Source organism: Nyctereutes procyonoides, unplaced genomic scaffold (assembly GCF_905146905.1).
Source record: "Nyctereutes procyonoides isolate TBG_1078 unplaced genomic scaffold, NYPRO_anot_genome, whole genome shotgun sequence".
Lineage (NCBI taxonomy): Eukaryota > Metazoa > Chordata > Mammalia > Carnivora > Canidae > Nyctereutes > Nyctereutes procyonoides.
The window spans coordinates 43,866,927-43,889,428 of record NW_026575024.1 but is presented as its reverse complement, the minus strand read 5'-3'; the positions used below and the strand labels follow the sequence as shown (position 1 = coordinate 43,889,428).

The 22,502-nt window shown below is 45.7% G+C and overlaps 1 protein-coding gene across 1 annotated transcript in view; it reads right to left on the bottom strand.

The window, feature by feature from the left end:
- SLC24A3 (solute carrier family 24 member 3) overlaps positions 1-22,502 on the bottom strand; it is a 481,527-nt gene that overhangs the window by 404,320 nt on the left and 54,705 nt on the right. The window contains exon 2 of the mRNA XM_055305422.1: positions 15,301-15,429. Coding sequence (XP_055161397.1) covers positions 15,301-15,429 — 129 coding nt within the window. The remainder of the gene's footprint in view (positions 1-15,300; positions 15,430-22,502) is intronic.

Here is a 22,502-nt window from a genome sequence, read left to right as displayed (position 1 = left end):
AACCCTTTCTGTTTGAATTATCCCACTTCCCAAGGGAGGAAACCAAGGCTTTGAGAGGTTTCATGACTGGTCTAGGGTTCCTTAGCCCACTGGCGTCAAAGCAGGACTCATCTCTAGGTCTGAGGAACCCTGGTCTGCATCCCCACCTCCACCCTCTACCCAGAAGTACTTTCTAATTATAAAACTTGGGTACCCCCTATCTCCCCATTCTCTCAATGATCCCAGGGAAGGGTGAGCATCCTGAGTGCCTTCTTGATGACTGAGGTGATGGAAGCTTAACGGAGTCCAGCTTGACTCCTCAGACCACAGTCCTGTGCTCCTTCTAGAATGGCCTGTCTCCCATCCTCTGCCTCTTGTTCTCTTCCCTCTCTCTGCTCAGTGCCCCTGATCCCCATGGTATGGACACTGGGTGAGCCCCCAGACTCCACTGCTGGCTCCAGGCTGGGGAGCCAGGCTTGGCTCTGTGCACCAAGGTCTTGGCAGGGCTGGACAAGCCTCTGAGCTGGGCTCATGTCTATTTTGTTCAGAGTCCGCTTCTAAAAACGGCTGCTAATCTTTAATTTAGGGATTTTATTGTTCCATTATAGAAGTTTCAGCCAAGCTAATGGTTGAAACTATATCAGGAACCTCAGAAGCACCAAAATGAAAATCCAGACATCTACTTATTTAACCTTACTCTCCAAGGTGGAATGTCAACTTTGTAATGGGCGTAGATGGGGCCTATCCCAGTGAATGCAGACTGGCAGGGTGGCCATCAGCCCAGGTAGAAGGTAGGAGGAAGCAAAAGGCTGGGTGCCTTGACACCCAAGTGTGCGGTCTGTGGAAGGCACATTCAGTGCACAACCCAGATATGCCCTCACTACAGCCCTCAACCACACTGCCCTGATTAGTCCACAGAGCCTGTTTTAAAATATCTGAGGTCCAGAGGAGCTTCTGTGAGCCTCTGGGAAGAGGTCTCGCCTCATCCTACCCTGAAGCTCTGAGTCCACTCCAGGCCTGAGTGTGTCTCAGTCAGGTCAGGATTAGAGTGCCCAGGGAGGGGCAGTCAGCACCTCAAGGCCTTGGCTTCAGGCCCACCATCAGCCCTAGGTCAGCCCAGGGGTGTCAGACAGCCCAGGGGTCTGAGAAGGAGGGAGGGAGTGGATGAGAGAGGCAAACACTCAGCAATCAACCAAGGTCTACAACACAAGATTAGATCCCCTGAAAGGCGAGGCAGGTACGTTCCCACCCGATCCCCGCAGACATACATTTTATTTTTCTATTTTTTTCAGAGAAAGAGAGAGAGAGTGGAGATAGAGAGAGAGGGAGACAGAGAATCTTATGTAGACTATCCCAGAGATGCAGAGCATCATATCCCAGAGATGCAGAGCCTGATGCAGGGCTCAACCTCACAACCCTGAGATCATGACCTGAGCTCAAATCAGGAGTTGAATGCTTAGCTTACAGAGTCACTCAGGCACCCCAGATGTATATTTTAAAATACAGCTAGGTGAAACTCCATCCTGGTGTTTCTCAGGGAAAGAAATCTTAGAAACAAAATCCAGGGACCCCCAAGATGGAGTCTAAAAATGAACAACTGTGTGGCTCACGAGGAATGTAGAAGGAATGAAGAACCTATAGCAAGACAGGTTTGGTGTCTTAAAATTGGCTGATATCCTCCCTCTAGTTGGTTGGTTGGTTGGTTGGTTGGTTGGTTGGTTGGTTGGTGGTTGGGCTCCTCAGTCCAGCTCTCTTCCTCTCCAGCAGGTTCCCAGGCCAGCTTTCCAGCATTCGTCCTCACTCTACTGCCAACTAGAGGTGGACCCTGGAGATGTCCCTTCGTGCCCCTAGACTCTAGTCCTGGCTTCATGCATGAAATGAGTCTATCTGTGGCACACGATCACTTTGGAATGTGGAATTCAAGAAAAAAGTCACCAGGTCACCCTCAGGGGTACTGCGGCACCACTGAGGAATTGGGGGGCAGGCAGGAATAAACTTCTTCACACTGGAGAGGGAGCCAGGGCCCATGGGCTCCTCAACCACAAGAAGTGGCTGTTGCTGTCATTGTTCAAAGGCCATGCAGGTATAGCCAACGGGTGCACCAGTCTCAGGAGGTGACTGCCCTTGGAGCTGACCCCACGGGAGGTGTTCCCAGCCACCCCATCCCATGCCCGTGGCCTCCACACACACATGAGCTCACTGCTCACTGCTTAGGGTGTACCTGCAAGCCCTGGGCAAAGTGCCTGCATGTGGTGTGGGCTGACAGTGCTCATCAGCAGCCTGTCCCCATGGTTTCTTCAGCCTCTGACCCAGAAGGGAAGCAATTCGAAGTATAATAAAGATTGGGCAGGTGGTCCAGACACCCGGGCACCCTGGAACAAGAAGGTGGTCCAGACCAGTGGTTTTTTCAAGACTCCTTCACTCTTCTACTTTAAACAGATCCCTAACAAGTGGACAGACAACGCTGAAGGTTGTTGATTACATGTCTATGCATAAGAGGGAAAACAGAAAGCAGGGAGTACCTGAGTCACAGGCCCCCAGCCCAGGAGTGATATTAAAAATATTTAATAGGATATTAGTTTTAATATGGCATAGGCATCATCTAGGGGAGGGGTTAGGGAGAGCAGAAAGAGAAGTGGGGATATCATCCTTGCCTTCACCTCTCATCTAAGCCACATGAGACACCAGTCCCAGGGCCTAGAGTAGGGAGCGACCACCAAGTACTTGGTACAGGACCACCAAGTAAATACTTAAAGCTTTGTGGGACCTGAGGTCTGTACTGCAACTACTCAGCTCTGCCTTCATATAGCAAAGGCAGCCAACAGACAGCACACAGATGGATGTGTATGGCTGTGTTCCAATAAAACTTTATTTACAAAAACAGTCAACAGGCCAGATTAGGTCTAAGACCATCATTCACTGAGCCCTGGCCTGAGAACAGGGGTTTGGAATCAAGAATTTCTAAGCTTCTCTCCACATTTATGACCATGAATGCTCAATTCTTTAAACCCAACTTGCCTCCATCTAGGTCTAATTTATCTATCAACAATACAGTCATTCCTGGCCTTCAGGTGTTCTTCTTTCAAGAGCCAAACATGTTCTGATTATGCTAGTTAACGTAAAAATGCTTTGAAGATCTAAAGCCCTACACAAATAGGCAGACCCACAAAAGCACCTAAGAGCAGAGCTTATCATTCTTTACCTGCTTTGGGAGGATTCTACGCACCATTCACCAGATTGATCTGCCTGGGCTACTTCTAAAGAATGGGGCTTTTAAGAAAGTCTCAAGAAATAAGTCCTAAAGGGATGCCGAAGCTAGAAGAAATGAATAGCATCTGGCCCTTTCTTCCTGGAACTGGAGACTTTTAAACCCTTCATTAGTGTGAAGTAGAAAATTCTGTACTCTTTATCTGTGTGTCTATATTGTGGCCTCTGAGGCCTAGAGATGGCATTAGTCAGAAGCCTCCTGATTAATCTCTTGACATGTCTCCTTCACACATCTGGGAGAGAACTGCACTCAATAAGCCATCCATCCTTCAAATAGTCTTCATAATCCCACCAGTCCTAGTGTGCCTTAGAGTGGCAAAGTCCCTACAAGTGACCTCTGTTGGCCTGCCTTCCATTATATTTCTGGGATCAAAGATAACACAGCTATAATTTAATAAGCACATACGATGACTGAGGTTTCAGCTGTCTATGGAGCTTACTTTGCTTCATGATTACCACAACTCCGTGAAGTAGGCATCTTAATCTGCATTTTACAGATGGTGGAAATGAGGTTCAGAGAATTTAAGACATTCACCTGGCATCCCAAAGGATGAAAGTGATGGAACTGAGATCTAGGATTTCCTCTGAAACCTGAGTCCTCGCGTTATTGCCAATGACTTCATGCATCAAACATTCATCATTTTCCCTATGGTTTTCATATTTAGAAAGAAGAGATGTAATCTGCAAACAGGCACAACTGGGACAATTCCTACCTCACCTGTGACCCTCCCAAGGAGAGAAGAGAGTCGAATTGAGTCACCTTGACCACGTGAGCATCATGAAGGTCAAACCAAGAGCTAAGTCCACCTCAGCAGATATCAGTCTAGGTTTTGAGTTTTCTGTAGAAGCTTTAAAAATGTTTTTGTAATAAGATAAGGATAAAGGAAAACTGGAAGCCTGTTTTTTCAGAAAGAAATAAGTCTGAGGGGAAATGAGGTAGCAGAGACTAGCTAGCTGTTCACCAGATCTGCTCTCTCTTCTTCCAGGGCATTCTGGTAACATAGAAATCCCAGCCTCCCTAGGAGTGAGGAGTTGTCATGTGACTGGGCCCAGGCCAGTGGAATGTGAGTAGAAGTGAGACTCTAGTTGCTCAAACTCAGCTATAGACAATCCTCTATCACTTTGCCTCTGAAAGCAGAGAAACACAACACCCTTGGGAACCAAGCATAAGGATGGGAAAGCCTCAAAATGGAAGGCTTCAGAGTACACAGACCACCTCTTGCAATAGGGCCACCCAAAGACCAGAACCTTCCACAAGAAAGAAATAAACTTCTATGTTAAACTACCAAATCTGCAGCACTGATTTGTTAACAATAGCTACTGTTTCCCTATCTAATTAATTCAGTAAAGAGTTTGATACAAATTAAAGAGCAGATAACAGTAAGTTGCTAACTTGTTGCACTTAAGAGTGTCAACAGCTATATCTGACTCATTATGAAAATCATAACTACAGAGATAAACTGGTGAAATTATGTAAGCTAGTACATAAAGAACAGATTTTAAGACTTTTTAAAAAAAATTTTAGTTCTTTCTTGGGTTCAAACCAGATGATTTGAGGTTTATCATTCTTAATATTTTGTATATATTTGGTTAAATATATATTTAAGTAATTTAATATGAATATATATAATTTAACATGTTTATTAAATATATATACTTATTATATATAAAATACACAATATAGGTATCACATACATATATATTCCTAAGTAGGATCCATACCCAGTGTGGAGCCCCACGTTGGGCTTGAACTCATGACCCTGTGATCAAGACCTGAGCTGAGCAGAGAGGTGGGGCAAGATGGCAGAGGAGTAGGGAGGGTCCCAAGTCACCTGTCCCCATCAATTTACCTAGATAACTTTCAAATCAGCCTGAAAACCTACGAATTCGACCTGAGATTTAAAGAGAGAAGAGCTGAAACACTACAGAGACAATTTGCGCTTCTAACAAGGTAGAAAGGCAGGAAAAAAATAAAAATAAAAAAGTATCAAGTGGGGGAGGGGCCCCACGAGGAGCCAAGCTAAGGACGGGCAGTGAGAGCCTTGGAGACAGGGAAGCCCAGCCGCAGAGAAGCAGGAACTTTAAAAATCGGCACAGGATTCTTCCGGGACAGAAAGGCGCTCACAGGGAACTCGGGCAGAACCCCAGGAGGGGCCGTGGAGCCCCCGGTCTCCCGGGGTCACTAGCAGAGGAGGTGTGACCAGGGGAGAGCGAGCCACACACCGCGGGCTGAACGCGGTAAAGGGCTGGAGCGCCCAGCGGGGCCTGGGAGCAACTCAGGAGGGGGCCCTGGGCAGAGGGGGCTGCGCGGCCCGGGATCCCAGGGTGCCGGGGGACACAGCCCGGGATCCTGCGCTCCCCCCAGGACAGGCGGAGGCCGGGAGGGCCCAGGACAGCGGTATGCTCCTGCCACCAGGACCCCCGAGCTGTGCAGATCAGCGCCCCCCTGCCCTGGAAGCATCCAGGCCAGTGCAGACTGGGAGCTGTAGTAGTTACTGCGGGAGCTGACTCCAGGGCTGGAGAGCTGGCTGCTGCCAGTGTTGTCCGTTGCTCCTGGTGTCACCTTGTACCTGGGATGGAGTGGGGCCCTAGGGAACAGAGGCCTCATGGGGTAAACAGCTCCCACTGAGCCATGCACCTGGCGGGGTGGCGGAACAGCTCCCCCAGGTGCACACACCTGAGAATCAGCACAGCAGACCCCTCCCCCAGAAGACCAGCTGGAAGGACAGGGGGCAGCAAGTTCTTGACCTAGCAGTGCTGGAAAGCTCCAGGGGAAGTCGGGGAATTTACAATATATAGAACCAGAGGATACCGCTTCTTCTTTTTTTTTTCTCTCTTTCTTTTTCTAGTACAACTCGTTTTTAGCCATTCTGCACTGAGCAAAATGAAAGAAAATGAAATGAAAGAACTCACCACAAAAGAAAGAATCAGAAACAGTACTCTCTACCACAGACTTACAGAAATTGGATTATAATTCCTGACAGAAAGCCAATTCAGAAGCACCATTATATAGCTACGGTGGTTCAGGAAAAAAGCATAAAGGATTCAAGAAACTTCATGACTGCAGAATTTAGATCTAATCAGGCTGAAATTAAAAATCAATTAAATGAGATGCAATCCAAACTGGAGGTCCTAATGATGAAGGTTAATGAAGTAGAAGAGAGAGTGAGTGACATAGAAGACAAGTGGTTGGCAAGGAAGGAAGCTGAGGAAAATGGGGGCAAAAAATTAAAAGACCATAAGGAAAAGTTAAGGGAAATAAATGACAGCCTCCCAAGGAAAAATCTGTTTAATTGGGGTTCCAGAGGGCACTGAGAGGAGAGAAGTCCAGAAAGCATATTTGAACAAATCGTAGCTGAGAACTTTCCTAATTTGGGGAGGGAAACAGGCATTCAGATGCAGGAGATAGAGAGGTCCCCCCCAAAAAAAAATCAACATAAACCATTCAACACCTCGACATTTAATACTGAAACTTGCACATTCCAAAGATAAAGAGAAAAAATCCTTAACAGCAAGACACAAGAGATCCTTAACTTACATGGGGAGAAATATTAGATTAGCAGCAGACCTCTCCATAGAGACCTGGCAGGCTGGAAAGAGCTGGCAGGATGTATTCAGGGTCCTAAATGAGAAGAACACACAGCCAAGAATATTTTATCAGCAAGGCTCTCATTCCGAATGGAAGGAGATATAAAGAGCTTCCAAGATACTGAAAGAATATGTGACCACCAAACCAGCTCTGCAAGAAATATTAAGGGGGACCCCTTAAAAGAAAGAGGAAGCTCAAAGAATCCACAAAAACAGGGACTGAATAGATATTATGATGACACTAAATTCATATCTTTCAATAGTAACTCTGAACATGAAGGGCTTAATGATCCCTTCAAAAGACACAGGGTTTCAGACTGGATAAAAAAGCAAGAGCCATTTATTTGCTGTCTACAAGAGACTCATTTTAGACCTAAGGACACCTACAGCCTGAAAATAAAAGGTTGGAGAACCATTTACCATTCAAATGGTCCTCAGAAGAAAGCAGGGGTAGCAACCCTCATATCAGATAAATTAAAGTTTATCCCAAAGACTGTAGTAAGAGATGAAGAGGGACACTATATCATACTTAAAGGATCTATCCAACAAGAGGACCTAACAATCATGAATATTTACACCCCGAATGTGGGAGCTGCCAAGTATATCAATCAATTAATAACCAAAGTAAAGACATACTTAGATAATAACACACTAATACTGGGAGACTTCAACACAGCACTTTCTGCAAATGACAGATTTTCTAAGTACAACATCTCCCAAGAAGCAAGAGCTTTAAATGATACACTGGACCAGATGAATTTCACAGATATTGACAGAACTTTACATCCAAATGCAACTGAATACACATTCTTCTCAAGTGCACATGGAACTTTCTCCAGAATAGACCACATACTGGGTCACAAATCAGGTCTCAACAGATACCAAAAGATTGGGATTGTCCCCTGCATATTTCCAGGCCATAATGCTTTGCAACTTGAACTCAATCACATGAAGAAATTTGGAAGAAATTCAAACACGTGGAGGTTAAAGAGCATCCTGCTAAAAGATGAAAGGATCAATCAAGAAATTAGAGAAGAATTAAAACGATTCATGCAAACTAATGAGAATGAAAATACAACGTTCAAAATCTTTGGGATACAGCAAAAACAGTACTAAGAGGGAAATACATTGCAATACAAGCATCCCTCAAAAAATTGGAAAAAACTCAAACACACAAGCTAACCTCTCACCTAAAGGAACTGGAGAAAGAACAGCAAATAAAAGTTACACCCAGCAGAAGAAGACAGTTAATAAAGATTCAAGCAGAACTCAGTGAAATAGAGACCGGAAAAACTGTAGAACAGATCAACAAAACCAGTAGTTGGTTCTTTGAAATAATTAATAAGATAGATAAACCATTAGCCAGCCTTCTTAAAAACAAAAGAGAAAAGACTCTAATAAAATCACGAATGAAATGGGAGAGATCACCACCAATACCAAGGAAATACAAACGATTTTAAAAACATATTATGAGCAGCTATAAGCCAATAAATTAGGCAATCTAGAAGAAATGGATGCATTTCTGGAAAACCACAAACTACCAAAACTGGAATAGGAATAAATAAAACACCTGAACAGGCCAATAACCAGGGAGGAAACTGAAGCAGTCATCAAAAACCTCCAAGAAAAAAAGTCCAGGGCCAGATGGCTTCCCAGGGGAATTCTATCAAACATTAAGAAGAAATCATACCTATTCTACTAAAGCTGTTCCAAAAGATAGAAACGGATGGAACACTTCCAAACTCGTTCTATGAGACCAGCATCACCTTAATTCCAAAACCAGACAAAGACCCCACCAAAAAGGAGAATTATAGACCAATATCCCTGATGAACACGGATGCAAAAATTCTCAACAAGATACTTATCAACAGGATCCAACAGTACATTAAGAAGATTATTAACCATGATCAAGTGTGATTTATCCCCGGGATGCAAGGCTGGTTCAACACTCATAAAGCAATCAACATGATAGATGGATCACATCAACAAGAGAAAAAAAAACAAGAACCATATGATCCTCTCAATAGATGCAGAGAAAGAATTTGACAAAATACAGCATCCATTCCTGATCAAAACTCTTCAGAGTGTAGGGATAGAGGGAACTTTCCTCAGCATCTTAAAAGCCATCTATGTAAAGCCCACAGCAAATATCATTCTCAATGGGGAAGCACTGGGAGCCTTTCCCCTAAGATCAGGAACACAACAGGGATGTCCACTCTCACCACTGCTATTCAACATAGTATTAGAAGTCTTAGCCTCAGCAATCAGGCAACAAAAAGAAATCAAAGGCATTCAAATTGGCAAAGAAGAAGTCAAACTCTCCCTCTTTGCAGATGACATGATACTGTACATAGAAAACCCAAAAGACTCCACCCCAAGATTGCTAGAACTCAGACAGCAATTCGGGAGTGTGGCAGAATACTAAATCAATACACAGAAATCAGTGGCATTTCTATACACTAACAATGAGACTGAAGAAAGAGAAATTAAGGAGTCAATCCCATTTACAACTGCACCCAAAAGCATAAGATACCTAGGAATAAACCTAGGAATACCCTAACCAAAGAGGTATAGGATCTATGCCCTAAAAATTACAGAACACTCCTGAAAGAAATTGAAGAAGACATAAGAGATGGAAAAATATTCCATGCTCATTTCAATTTGAATTGGATTGGCAGAATTAATATTGTGAAAATGTCAATGTTACCCAGGGCAATTTACACATTTAATGCAATCCCTATCAAAATACCATGGACTTTTTTCAGAGCCGAGATCAAGAGTCCAACACAACCCACTGAGCCACTCAGCACCCCTAAAATGTGTGATTAAAGTTAATTTCACTTTCTTTTTATTTTTTAATGTAGCTACTAGAAAATTTAAAACTGTATCTGTAGCTTGTATTCTAATTCTACAGGACAGTGCTACTCTAAATCATGCAGATGTCAGGCTTTCAATCTAATTATCATTATATATTGAGTATCTACATATAGAAATTACAGTGGGGGGGGAGCCTCTACTCTGCTCTGACAAGTGCTGTGACCTCAGGCAAGTCATTCTTCCCCTCTGGATCTTTTTTTTTTTTTCATGTGAAGGATGAGAAATTTGGACTTTCCATGCTTTATAGATTGGTCAGGCCCAGCCCTATAATTATACACCAACTGGCCTTTTATCTTTTTAAGTTTGTATTTAAATTCCATTTAGTGAACACACAGTATATTATTAATTTCAGGTGTACCTATATCGATTCAACAATTCCATATTCATCCAGTGCTTACCACGACAAATGCATTACTTAATCCCCATCACCTATTTCACCCATCTCCCAGGCCACTTCCCTAGACCAACTGGCCTTGATGTTATGGTTTAAAGAAAAAAAAAAAAAAAGTAGGACGCCAAACTTAACTTTCTTCATGACCTGTACCTTGAACTAGTCTGCTACTTGTTGACCTGTGGCCACATTCACCCATTGAATTTATCCCATATTTCTTCTCTTATATGGACCTTATATGGACCTTATATGCTTCCCTCCTCTACTATAATTCATATTTGACACTCTGTGTAGTTTCTGGACAATCCAGTAGACACCTGATCCAGTAAACACTCCTGGAAGGCCCCATAGGTTCCTACAGCACAGGCCCAAGGATCTCAGACCCAACTAAGCAGGTAGAGAGGGGGAGATAAGCTCTTTTTCAAACGAACATCCAGTGATCTGAGAGTGAAGCCCACGCCGAAGGCTATCATTTTAAATAGTTCTTTCTTTCAAAGTTTATTTGAAGGAGGCACTCTGAGGAAAAGCTCATTTCCTTAAAACATCAAAGAACTAAAACACCAAAAGATGATAGATTTTTCTGGAGACAGACTGAGAAGTGTATAAATAAAATTCTGTGAAGTTTACAAATAAATACTACAAAGAGTTCATTTCTGCTACAGTTGTCCACCACTCTCAATATTACATTTAGCTAACTTAATTTTCCATGGATAAATTTTATTCAAAGTTAAATTTCACTTAATAGGTCATCTGAGTAAACAATTTCAAGTGTTTTTTGCCAAAAAACAATATGTTTCCCGGCTCTAGATGAAATCAGCAGTGTCAGGCTAAGAAAACAACCTTAAAAATTTGCAGAGGACTGGAATACTTGCAGAAAAATTAGAGCCCAGAGCTTAGTCTCTTTCCTGCAGTTCTGGAGGCAAAAAAAATTTACCAATTTCCCCCAAAACCATGTCTTGGAAGGGCAAGAGAAGAATGCCATTTTTTAAAAATCCAAAATATTGCAAAACACACATCTTTAAAGTGGCAGCTATCCTATGAAGAGTGTGTCATTTCGTGTTGTCACACCAACCAAAGACAGCACTGACCCTATAATGGGTACCCTGCATCCTCACCCCTGGCTGGGGGTTCTGGGCACCTGGTTTTCAGAGGAAGGAAAAGAGGGAGATGGGGCAGAGGAGAATAGGAAAGGGGAAAGAGGGTCCAAGGAGGGGTGAGGTATGACATGGGATTTTGCAAATGCAAAGAAATTATTCAGGAAAGAGGAGCAGGGAATCTTGGAGTGGAGGTTTTCATGAAAATTAATCTCTCTTTTGAAGTGTTGTGGAACTACTGGATTTGTCCAGTAGAAAGAGTAGTAAGGATGAACTAGTTGCCGGTCAAGTTAACAGATGAGGAAGCTGATGTCTGAGAGGCAAACCAGCCCCCTATCCTGCACAGAGGATACAACCAGGATGGAGGTCACTGCATCTCCAGGATCTGAATATACTTACTCTAATGGCTCCCAAAGCCAGGGGTTCCAAGGACACAGTCTGAGAAGCTCAGTGACATCACAGGTAGCACCAGGTGTACCTTATGACAAGAGCCCAGTTAACTCCTGCCTATGACCCTGGTACCATTACTTACATGGCCATGGCGCATGCTGGCACCCCAAATGCTCGGGTCCCCAAGTAAGTAATCACCCCCTCTGAGCACAGAGGGAACCCCAAAGCATCATCTTTGGAAGTAGACTTTTGCTCTGCTGACATCATCACAAAGCAGAAGGGAAACTAGTCCAGAAACCACATGGCTCACTTCCTAGACCATACACTTAAGACTTTTGAGAGTAGACACCACTGCATTCAACTAGGACAAGCAATATTCACTGCCTACAGGGCTGCTCTGACCTCTTAAGGCTATTCTCTGGCAATTGAGCCCTGGCTCAGTCCAGTTTAGTTCTGCCCTCTCAGTACGTTAAAGGTAAGGAAGATGAATATTACTGAATTTAAATTCCAAATCCTGACCTTATGAGTGCTTTAGCTCTCAACATTTTTGTGTAAAGTATCTGTTCCATGCAGACAGAGAAGCAGACTTCCAACAGCATTCTGGAAAGAGCACCGAGGCTACCGGGGGTCATGTGTGTGTGTGGTCATGTTTTGACCATATTCTTGTAGAAAGAGAGCATTCCTCAGAGGTGCTGTGCTCATTACCATGGTGAGACCTTTCAAGTTCGTCTGTATTAGAAAATAGTGCTTGAACCTCTCAGCCCAGCTTCCTGACTGCTCAGACCCGGGCCACCTGGGGACATGGCCTATTGACAGAACCAGATGGATTGAGTGTGCCCAGTCCTGTGAGGAGGGGCTGGAGAAGGCAGTTCCACAACCCACCTGTAATAGAGAGATAGCAGCAGTGAGAAATTCATGAGTGAGCTCTAACTATAGAACTACCACACAAGGGCACTAGGCTGGTCTTACTTTATTACTTCATTACCAATTCTCACAGCAGTCATGAAAGATCAGAATGATTATCTCAATTTTTCACAGATGCAGACAGAGGCTCAGAAAGCCTATTTTGCCCAAGCCCACAGCTTCTAAGCTGGGAGTGAAATCCAGGTGAGGGTGACCCCAAAACCCAGGAAGAGATGGGACTCTCAAAATCTACATGCCCGCTTTATACCTTTGAGGTGTTGGCAATTAAACTGGAAAGATGGGAGGTATGTCCAAAGATACATGGAAGTTCTAGACCTGCCTGTTCAATAGAACTTTCTATGAGGATAGAAATGTTCTATGATCTGTGCTCTCCAATATGGTAGCCATGAGCCACATACAGCTATTAGGTATTTAACATGTAGCCAGTGCAGGTGCGAATCTGAACTTTTAATCTATTTAATTTGAATTAATTTGAATTTAAGTCGCCACTGAGTGTCCATATTGGACAGCACAGTTAGAGACATTTTGTATCAAAAACATTTGGCAAACAAAATGGTCACAGCAGTTTGGTGTGGTCAAAGCAGGCTTGGTGAACAACAGAGACTCCAGGCAGGCCCTTGATGTGTCAGAACTTAAAAAAGACCCCCTCCTGTTTGGGACACTATCACCTTCCTTGTAGCATCTGGCTCAGAGTCAAGGGCCTCAGAAATCAAGTCCAGTTCCCATAGCCTGCAAACAAATCAAGAATGTTTCTTCTGGGTCTTTATTTTTTCTGGACTAGCCCTAAGCAGCATTATGAGCTCTTATTCACTCCTTCTGCTGCCTTCTAGAAGCCCTCCTTCCCCTCTCCCCCTATGCCTTCCCTGCCAACACCAGCAGGTGCTGGGCTTGTGTTCTTTTTAAAAACCTGAACATCTTCCTTTCTATCTGGGAGCTGAGTCATTTCCTCTCTTGCAATGGCTTTTAATGTGCTTTATTCTTTTATACCTGTCATTCTGAGAAAGACACTTCTTGGTACAGTGAGCAATGCCACTCACAGAGACAGCATCACCTCCCCCAACACTCATCTCTCAACAGGGAACAGCATGGTGGCTAAACTCAACCTGAATTCAACCAGTCACTGTCCAGTGTGTGACTCCATTCTTTCTCACTCCAAAGGTATACCAAAGGTAACGACTGGACTCCCTAATGCTGTATTTCCTGACTTCTGATATCTCACTCACCATCTGTCTTTTAGTTATAGGAGGATGTTGAAAAATATTTGGCTACACAACCAGATCAGCAACCAGGGCTCTTGGCACATGTATCTACAAAGGACTCTGTGTGCTCAATGTGGTGCTCAAACCCATCACACCCATTTTGGTTTCTAGCTCATGTTGCAGTCATGTGCTTCACTAACCTTCAAGAGTGTTTCTTCAGAGCATTTAATAATAGGCACCGTGACCCCTGAATTCTCCAGCTTGAGGAACATAGATTATGTAGCATTGTGGGTTCTTGTGGATTGGGGGGGGGGGTAGGCGGCGCTGGTAATCTATTTTTAATTCTCTCCAGCTCTGCTTGGGAATAGACTGTTAAAATTCTCAGTATGCTGATAAAGGATACCTCTACCCACCTTCCTCCCCAAAAAAAGTAGACACAGAACTTCACAGAGCACCTTCTGTTTTCAAAGGTCTAAGGTTCCTTGGGCTGCAGTGAAGACTGTTTCTATCTTTCCAGCATGACCCTAAAAATGAAGACTGGCCTTTGGATGTGAGATCAACACATGGTTGAGCTGCTCACCCCTCAGAGCGGGCACACAGAGGGCCCAAGTCCCCACCACACACGGAAGGTAAGCCCCAGAGAGCCAAGCAGTCCAAGTCAGGGTTGGCAAAGCAGAGTCACAGGCCAATACCTCCCAGTGCCTGTTCTGTACAGTCTGTGAGCTAAGGATGATTTTTAAATGTATAAAGGATTGTAAAAGGTGTTTTAAAAAAACTATAGACATGGTATATGGCCTACAAAGGCTAAAATTTTTATTGTCTGGCCATTTGTGAGACAAGGTTGCTGAGTTCTGGTCTAAACTAGCAAGACCCTGATCCCTGCAGAAGGTGCTCGTCATTTCCTGAGACTTGGTGAGCTAGTTGGTACAATTCCAAGCCCCTTCACTCCTTTTCTGTTTGCTTTCCTTTTAAGTTTAATACACTGGAGATAAAATGTACCCTATATTTCTGAGGAAAGACATGACATATCAAATATAACAACTAAGAAATGAGTTTTCACTTCTCCCAAGAAGACCAACAACATAGGTAAGGAGGATTAAGCCATATGTCTTTACTGAGACAGACACAAGGCTGTAGGTAAGGGGTCATGTTGACAAGGTCAACATAGGTAAGGGGTTCAACCCCTATGTCTTTACTGAGACAGACACAAAGCTCCTGCTTAAAAACCAGCCAGAGCGTATTCTAGGGATCAAAGCAAAGATGGCCACAGAACATCCTCACCCAGTATGCTCCGGACTTAGTTTCCCACTTGAGAGAGCACCAGCCTCCACGATTGATATCAGCACAGAGTCGGGAGGATCAGTGACTTTGACTTACCTTTTCACCCTTGTCCTAGAAAAAGAATACAAAGGTAGAATCACACCTGAATTGTCCCTAGGAATGTCACCTTTTGGTTTCTTAGATACCTGCCCTAACCGTCCCTAAGATCTCTCTGGATGAGAACTCCAAGGGAAGGCATGCCATCCAGCTCTTCCTTAGCCACAGCAGAGAAAACGACAGCCACTGCCCACAACACAGCTGTTCACATTACCTGGTTCTGTGCAGTTCTTGCTGCTCCGGGGTCCTGCATCTTCTGAAGTCAGAGTGTCATTCACCTGCATTAACTTCCTCCCCACCGTCCATTGTCTGTCTTCCCCTAGGAGGTCCATGAAGTCAAGGTCTGGGGAGAAAAAGATCACAACCACACATCACTAACAGCCGGGGTTTAGCCTTTACCTATGTTGGATGTCCGGTCCCCTAATTAGCCATCATTTGCTCAATGGTGAGCCTATTACCCACCTCCCACCCCCAACCCTGGAACTTTTCATTATACTCCATCCACACTACTTCTAACTGCCTGAGGGCTTCCACTGACTGCTGGATCCTACTGGGCCCAACAGATGCTACCCTCAGCCATGGACTGGGAGGAAGTGGTTCAGAATCACCTCACCGCCCCAGTGGGATGACTATGAGGTGTGTATTCTAAACTGGATCACAGAGTTCTCTCCACTGGGATTAGGCTCCAATTGTCTACAGTGTAACTTTCCTGATAAAGCACAATTTATGACTTGCTGTCCTTCCCTGCCTTAATTCCTCACTCCCAGGAACATGTCAATAAATGTTTAACAACTAACTCTCCGGGGCAGGGTGGGGGGGGTAGGTCCTAGTTTGGAACCTCTGGCTAACTTCCATACTGTAAATACTCTCATCATGGCCAATTTCAATATGACCAATGTGACCTCACTGAACACAGATTTGGGAAGAGATGGGCAAAGTTAGGTCCATTAAGTCAGCATGACTCTCTCTGGCCTACCGGCATCTACTCTTCCCAGATAAACCTCCCACAACTGAACACTTTCTCAGGCTTTGCTTCTGGAGGGTTGCCCCAGCTAGGACACCATGTCAACATCCCCAGAGTCTGGGCCAGTGAATGCTACATAACAAGACTTCCATAAACAAGAGATGAAAGCACAACGGTGAACACATCAAATCACTGAATGCAGGCTAATAGTGCTGGGGTCTCCAGCTGAGATGACTAGAGGGACTGACATGCCAGGAGAAGGAACAGAAGATGAAGGATACATTGGAGGGAAGAATCAAGTATGTTCCATTAAGGACTTGTTTAGCTTGAAGTATCTGCAGAGCACAGAAAGGGAGGTGAGCTGCCTGGATGTGTACAGAAGGAGACACCTCAGGAGAGTGGGCAAAGCTACAGTCAGCACCAGGAGAGTCAGAGGCAAACAGGGAAGAATATGAAGCATGATGCATGGGGTCTTCTGGAAGTGGAGAAGGGACTGAGGAGAAGAGAAGAAGTCTGTGGTGAACTCAATATTCTGTCAGCAAAGAAGATAAAAGAATTCAGCAGTGGCTAATGAAAGAAAGGGAAAGAGGATGGGAAATGGCCTAAGGCAAGGTCAGTGGAAAGGGAATTTAAAGAGTGGCCAGTGGCCTTGACCCCTATGGACAAATCGAGTAAGATGAAGGCAAAGAAACACTAGAGCTAGACATGAGACGGCCACTGGGAGGTAGAGACAGCAAGCGAAGATGGTCCTTCTGGTGGCTTAGCCACCATCTTACTAAAGTAAGATGTGGCATGAGGCAAGGGACGCCCCTTGAGTGCCCAGACTTGCAGTGGCCAGACAGTGGATCTAAGTACAAGATAAAGGCCTAATTCAGGGGCCAAGTGGTCTTCATAAAAGGCCAAAGAGTGCACCCCACCCAGCCACATCAGTGTGGTGTTCTGAAACAGGCAATGAGGAGCTGAATGTCATCATACTCATTCCTCTATTTCCACAGTGACTTTAGGTTCCCAAATGATTCCACCTTCATGATTAGATTTGAACCTCATGACACTGCTTGGGAAAGCAAGAGGATGCAGGGATGTTGTCCACTTTGTCCGCTGTTGTCTCTCTAACACCAAATCACTCAGAGGAGGTGCTCAGTAAGTATGTATTGAAATAACTATTCCCACTTTGGGGATGGATAAAGTAGGACTCATGGAAGTTTCTGGAAGTCACAATGTTTGTAGGCATCTCACCTAAGCCATAGGACACAGGTAAAAGCAGCAATTCATGCACTGCAGTCTTCCTCAATCAAAGGTAATCTGCTCTCAGATATTAAACTATCAACATATCTCACTACAACTTATACATATTAGCCAGAACAGCTATTCTAGGCATATTCACAAAAAAATGTAGAATGCTCCACATTCTACATCTAAATCTAAATATGTTTAGATTCTGAAAGGCAAAAGCCTACATGATGGCCACATACATCGGTTTAGTCACAACTGAGAGGACAATACCAAAGACAATTCAAGGTGAAAGCAAGGCATTCGTGTCATTATCTGGTTCACCCCCATAATTAATTCTTAGGATTAAGAATGGAGAAAAAGCAGAGAAAAATGCTTCAAAAAGTTACGAAGAAACAGTAAGGTCAGTGGCCTGAAAATCCAACAAGCAGCCCTGAAATGTGAATACAGTTCCGTATTGTCACAAATTATCTAGAAGCATGGAGAAAGACATCCCATTTGTCTCAGGCTGGGTTTCTACAGCAGCCCCTGAAATGCGGATTTAAACACAGATGTTTCCTATGGCGGGTGGGGGTGGTCCCAGCAAGCTCATATAGGGGAACAGGAAAATAGGATGGGGAACCGGGAGCCAGCCAACAGGTGGTACACTTTGAACCAGTCGCTAAAATGTAAACTAGAGCTTGACTCCCCTGGAAAGCTCTGGGGGTCAGGGTAGACAAGTATCTCAGCCACTGGAGGTGAGGAAGCTTAGTATCCACCTACTCCTGGTCTGCCACTGGTTGAAGGCTATTCCCAGGGGACGTGAATTCCCTGGCACTTCTAACCTGCCACTTACGTGTCTGAGGTGGGCTCTAGCACCCAGTAAAAGGCCTTAGACAATGAGACACAGGTGCTAAAAGTTGAACGGTGCCCATGAGCACTAAAGAGGCAAGAATGAAGAGATACGGGAAGGGCATGATCCAAAGATAGAGTGGCTATGGACCAACCGATTGGCCACTCTGCTGTTCTCATAATCTGGGTCAAAGAAAAGTGCTTGGTGGTACTGCAATCCGAATGTTTAGGAAGACTCCAAAGATTTGCAAAGAAGCAAGTGTCCCTTCCAATGACTTCCAAAGTTCTTTCTTAAGCCAAGTTTCCATGGTTCTCTAATTCTGAAAGAAAAGCTGATACCAATTAAGAGATGTAAAAGTAAAGCCAGCTATTGTAGCAGAAAATTAGAGGATTTTTTTTTTACATAATGATTCAATATCTTCAGACATTAGAGACTATTAAGGTGGCACCTCCAGATTCCAAAACCTACAAATTTTTATCTTAACAAAAATATATTTGACCACTAACCATGGATCTGCTAATGCAGAGACCAGAGTCTGAGAAAATCAGAGTGATGACAGCAAGCATTGCATTCACTTCCTTCCCACGGAGAACCAAGTGTGACAATATTATACTCCATTCCATTTGTCCTCACAACATCCTGGTAAGGGAGGAAGGGGCAGTTGGTGCTAGACTTACAGTTGGAGCAAATAAGTCACAGGAGAAGAAATTGGCCTAAAATCAGAGCCAATCCATAGCCAGCCACATCAACTACCATTTAATAGCTGTCATGGCTTCCATTTACTGAATGTCTATCACGTGCAAAGAACTTTCTGTTCCATTCATGTTTCGTTTTAACAGCAGCCTTATTTTGTTTCTTTTTTGTTTTTTTTTTTTAAGACTTTATTTATTTATTCATGAAAGACACAGAGAGAGAAAGGCAGAGACGTAGGCAGAGGGAGAAGCAGGCTCCAGGCAGGGAGCCTGACATGGGACTGGATCCTGAGACTGCGGATCACGCCCTGAGCCAGGGGCAGGTGCTCAACCGCTGAGCTACCCAGGCATCCCAGCAGCCTTATTTTGAACTATCAGCTCCATTTTCAAATAAGGAAACCAAAGAAAGAGGAGGTTAAAAGGTCCCACAGCAGGCAACGAGGGGCAGAATGGGGATGTGAACCCAGGTCTGGTGATCCTGGAGAGGATGAAGTGTACCTGCTTGCAGCATTCAGCTACTGCAAGGCAGATCAACAATGCGGCCTGCACCTTCTTCCAGGTTAGGGGTGAAGATAGGCTCCCTAAACTGCATGAAGCCACCACCAACAGAAAAGAGAATGGTTCCCCAAACCCCAGTGAACATGGGGCGCCCCACTTGGTGTGGCTGGCTGGTTTATAGCTGAAGCCAAGCCTGTGGGTCAGGAGCTGGAGGGCTCTATTGTTGAATTCAGGACCAGGGGGGCAGAGGGTGGCCCCGGGGTGGGAAGGGGGTAGGCAGAGGGTGCTGGAAGAGGCACCCACACTGGCTTTCTCACTGCACTCCCTTCTCATCTCCAGCTTGCTTGCGCTTCTCTGCTCCGGCAGAGGCTGCTCCACAAAACTGCACTTGAGCAATGTCAACAAAAACACTTGGCGCCTGTCCACCACATTCTTGGCTCCTACTCTGCCAGGCCCTGGAAGCTGCATGTTGGCCTAATTAGGGGGGGTGGAGGGGGAGGGGCGAGTGAGGAGGTTGGCAGGAGGCTCACAGGTCCTGTGTCACCAGCAGAGGCAGCCTGGAGGACCATGGGCTCTGAGAAGGGGGGACAGGCTCAGACTGTGGCAATCCGGCGGGAGCCTGCCGAAAGGGGAAGACGTTCTCAACCCAAGACTCAAGCCACATTGCACTAAGGAAGGAAAGAAGTGGAGGCTGGGTGCCAAGTTTCCATTACAGAGCTGTGTGTTCACCCTCTCCTGCTCTTACCACCTCCCCCGCTACCGCCTCTCTCTCTTTCTCTCTGCACCCCCCTCTTCCTCCCTGGGACGGGGTCTTGGAGAACTCAAAGTTTTCACAAATCAAGAATGGATTTCCCTGAGTGCCCCACATCCTGGCATTCCCCCTAAGATGGACACGCTTTCTCCCTATGTGTACCCTGATCCCACACGGCTTCCATCCTTTCCAAATACTGGCCTTGGACCCCTTGGAGAGGGGGCCTGTCTGCTCTCTGGGGGGGGGACTCCCGCAGACACACAGACAGGCAACAGATGGGAGGGATCTGCTGCAGCAGCATCACGACTGTCCTGTGTGCCCCTTGCCTAGGCACCAAGCCACTCCGAGCTCTCATGGGGCGTTTCCACTGTCTCACTGCTGTTGCTGATGGCATTGGAGGTCAAGTGGGGAATTAAGCCCAGATCTGACTCCAAAGCCCAGAGCATCTCACCTGGTCCCAGGAGCTCCGGGAGCCCAGGGGACACGGCTTCAAGGGGTCAGCAGGCTCCCTTTGAGAGGCTGTGTTAACTCTCCCTTCCCTGAAAACTGGAATACTGCATTTCTTCTTGAACACTGGATGGGGAGAGCCACCACTCTGAAACACCCAGAGGATCAGGGCAAGAGCGCCCTCATTTGCAGATGAAGAAACTGAGTCTGGAATGCCTAATGCAACACTGAAGAAATAACCTCCAGAAAGCTCACTGAACAGAGAACAAGAGACAGAGCCGATGGCCACAGTGGCTGGCTCTGGCTCTCCAGGCTGGCTCAGCGCTCCTCACCATGGCTATAAATACCCCACCCTGCAGTTTACACAGCTGTCTCCACTCTCCGCGCCCTGGGTCTTCACCCCAGGGTTGGAGGTCAGGTTTGCATAAGCCCACAGCCAGCAGACCGCCTTCTGCACACTCGGTGAGCGGGGGCGAATGTGCCAGCCCCCAGCAGCATCATCCACATGGCACCCTTCCTGACCCCAGTCCCAGAGTCTTTCGAGGGTGAGCCCAGTGGTTCTCACCCTCTGGGGGTGAAGAGGAAGAAAAGGAGGCGCCACCTTCTGCACATGGATTTTCACATGGATCTTCCAGCTGAAAGAAGAGTGTGTCTCTGCACTGTTCTTGGTCCTTGGAAAGGAACACAAACCGCGGGGAGGTTGCGAGCTCTCCAAAACCACCAGCAGAGGAAGAAGCCAGAGGCTGAATGGGCTGTGCACCGGGTCCTCTCCACTGCCTCAAAGCTTCCAGAAAGGCAAAGAAGAGCAGATCCAAGCACCTCGTTGCTGCAGGGAGCCCACATACTATTTAAACTCTGCCCTACGACCCAGCAATTGCACTGCTGGGGATTTACCCCAAAGATCCAGATGCAATGAAACGCCGGGACACCTGCACCCCGATGTTTAAAGCAGCAATGTCCACAATAGCCAAACTGTGGAAGGAGCCTCAGTGTCCATCGAAAGATGAATGGATAAAGAAGATGTGGTTTATGTATCCAATGGAATATTACTCAGCCATTAGAAACGACAAATACCCACCATTTGCTTCAACGTGGATGGAACTGGAGGGTATTTTGCTGAGTGAAGTAAGTCAATCGGAGAAGGACAAACAGTGTTTGTTCTCATTTCATTTGGGGAATATGAATAATAGTGAAAGGGAATATAAGGGAAGGGAGAAGAAATGTGTGGGAAATATCAGAAAGGGAGACAGAACATAAAGACTCCTAACTCTGGGAAATGAACTAGGGGTGGTGGAAGGGGAGGAGGGCGGGGGGTGGGGGTGAATGGGTGACGGGCACTGAGGGGGGCACTTAACGGGATGAGCACTGGGTGTTATTCTGTATGTTGGCAAATTGAACACCAATAAAAAATAAATTTATTATAAAAAATAAAAAATAAAAAATAAATAAACTCCTCGTCTCTCTAGCTGCTTATACACGCTGTCCGGTGGGTGGGGGACTTTGAAAACCTGGTGCACTGGGTCAAGTTCTCCCCTCTCCTGCGCTCCAACCACGCATGGCATTCACAAGTTGTAGCTTTCACACTGAATTAAAACCTCCCAGCACCGAGGCACAACACCTCTCCAAGAGTTGAAGCCTTCTGGCACCTCTCCTGGGCCTCCCTTTCACTCAGAGGGGAAGAGGAGCCCCAAACCACCTGCCACGCCAACATGGGCACTGCCGCTGATGCCCTGTCCTCTGGAGGTCTCCTGCCACGCATGGGCACCTTCTGAGGGCTGGACGGTAATGCAAATCTCAAGCCCGGGAGAATCAGGAGCTGCGTGGGGCACACTGGAGCTGAAGCCACTGCACCCATGCCCAAAGGGGCAGTCCTTCTGGCAACACACACAGGGAACCTGCAGGGCATAGGGAACTGGACCCTGTCTGCCACTGCAGGACTGAGGATGCAGGAAAGCAGGGGCCTCCAACAGAGAAAAGGAGGGCACGGAGCACACAGCAGACT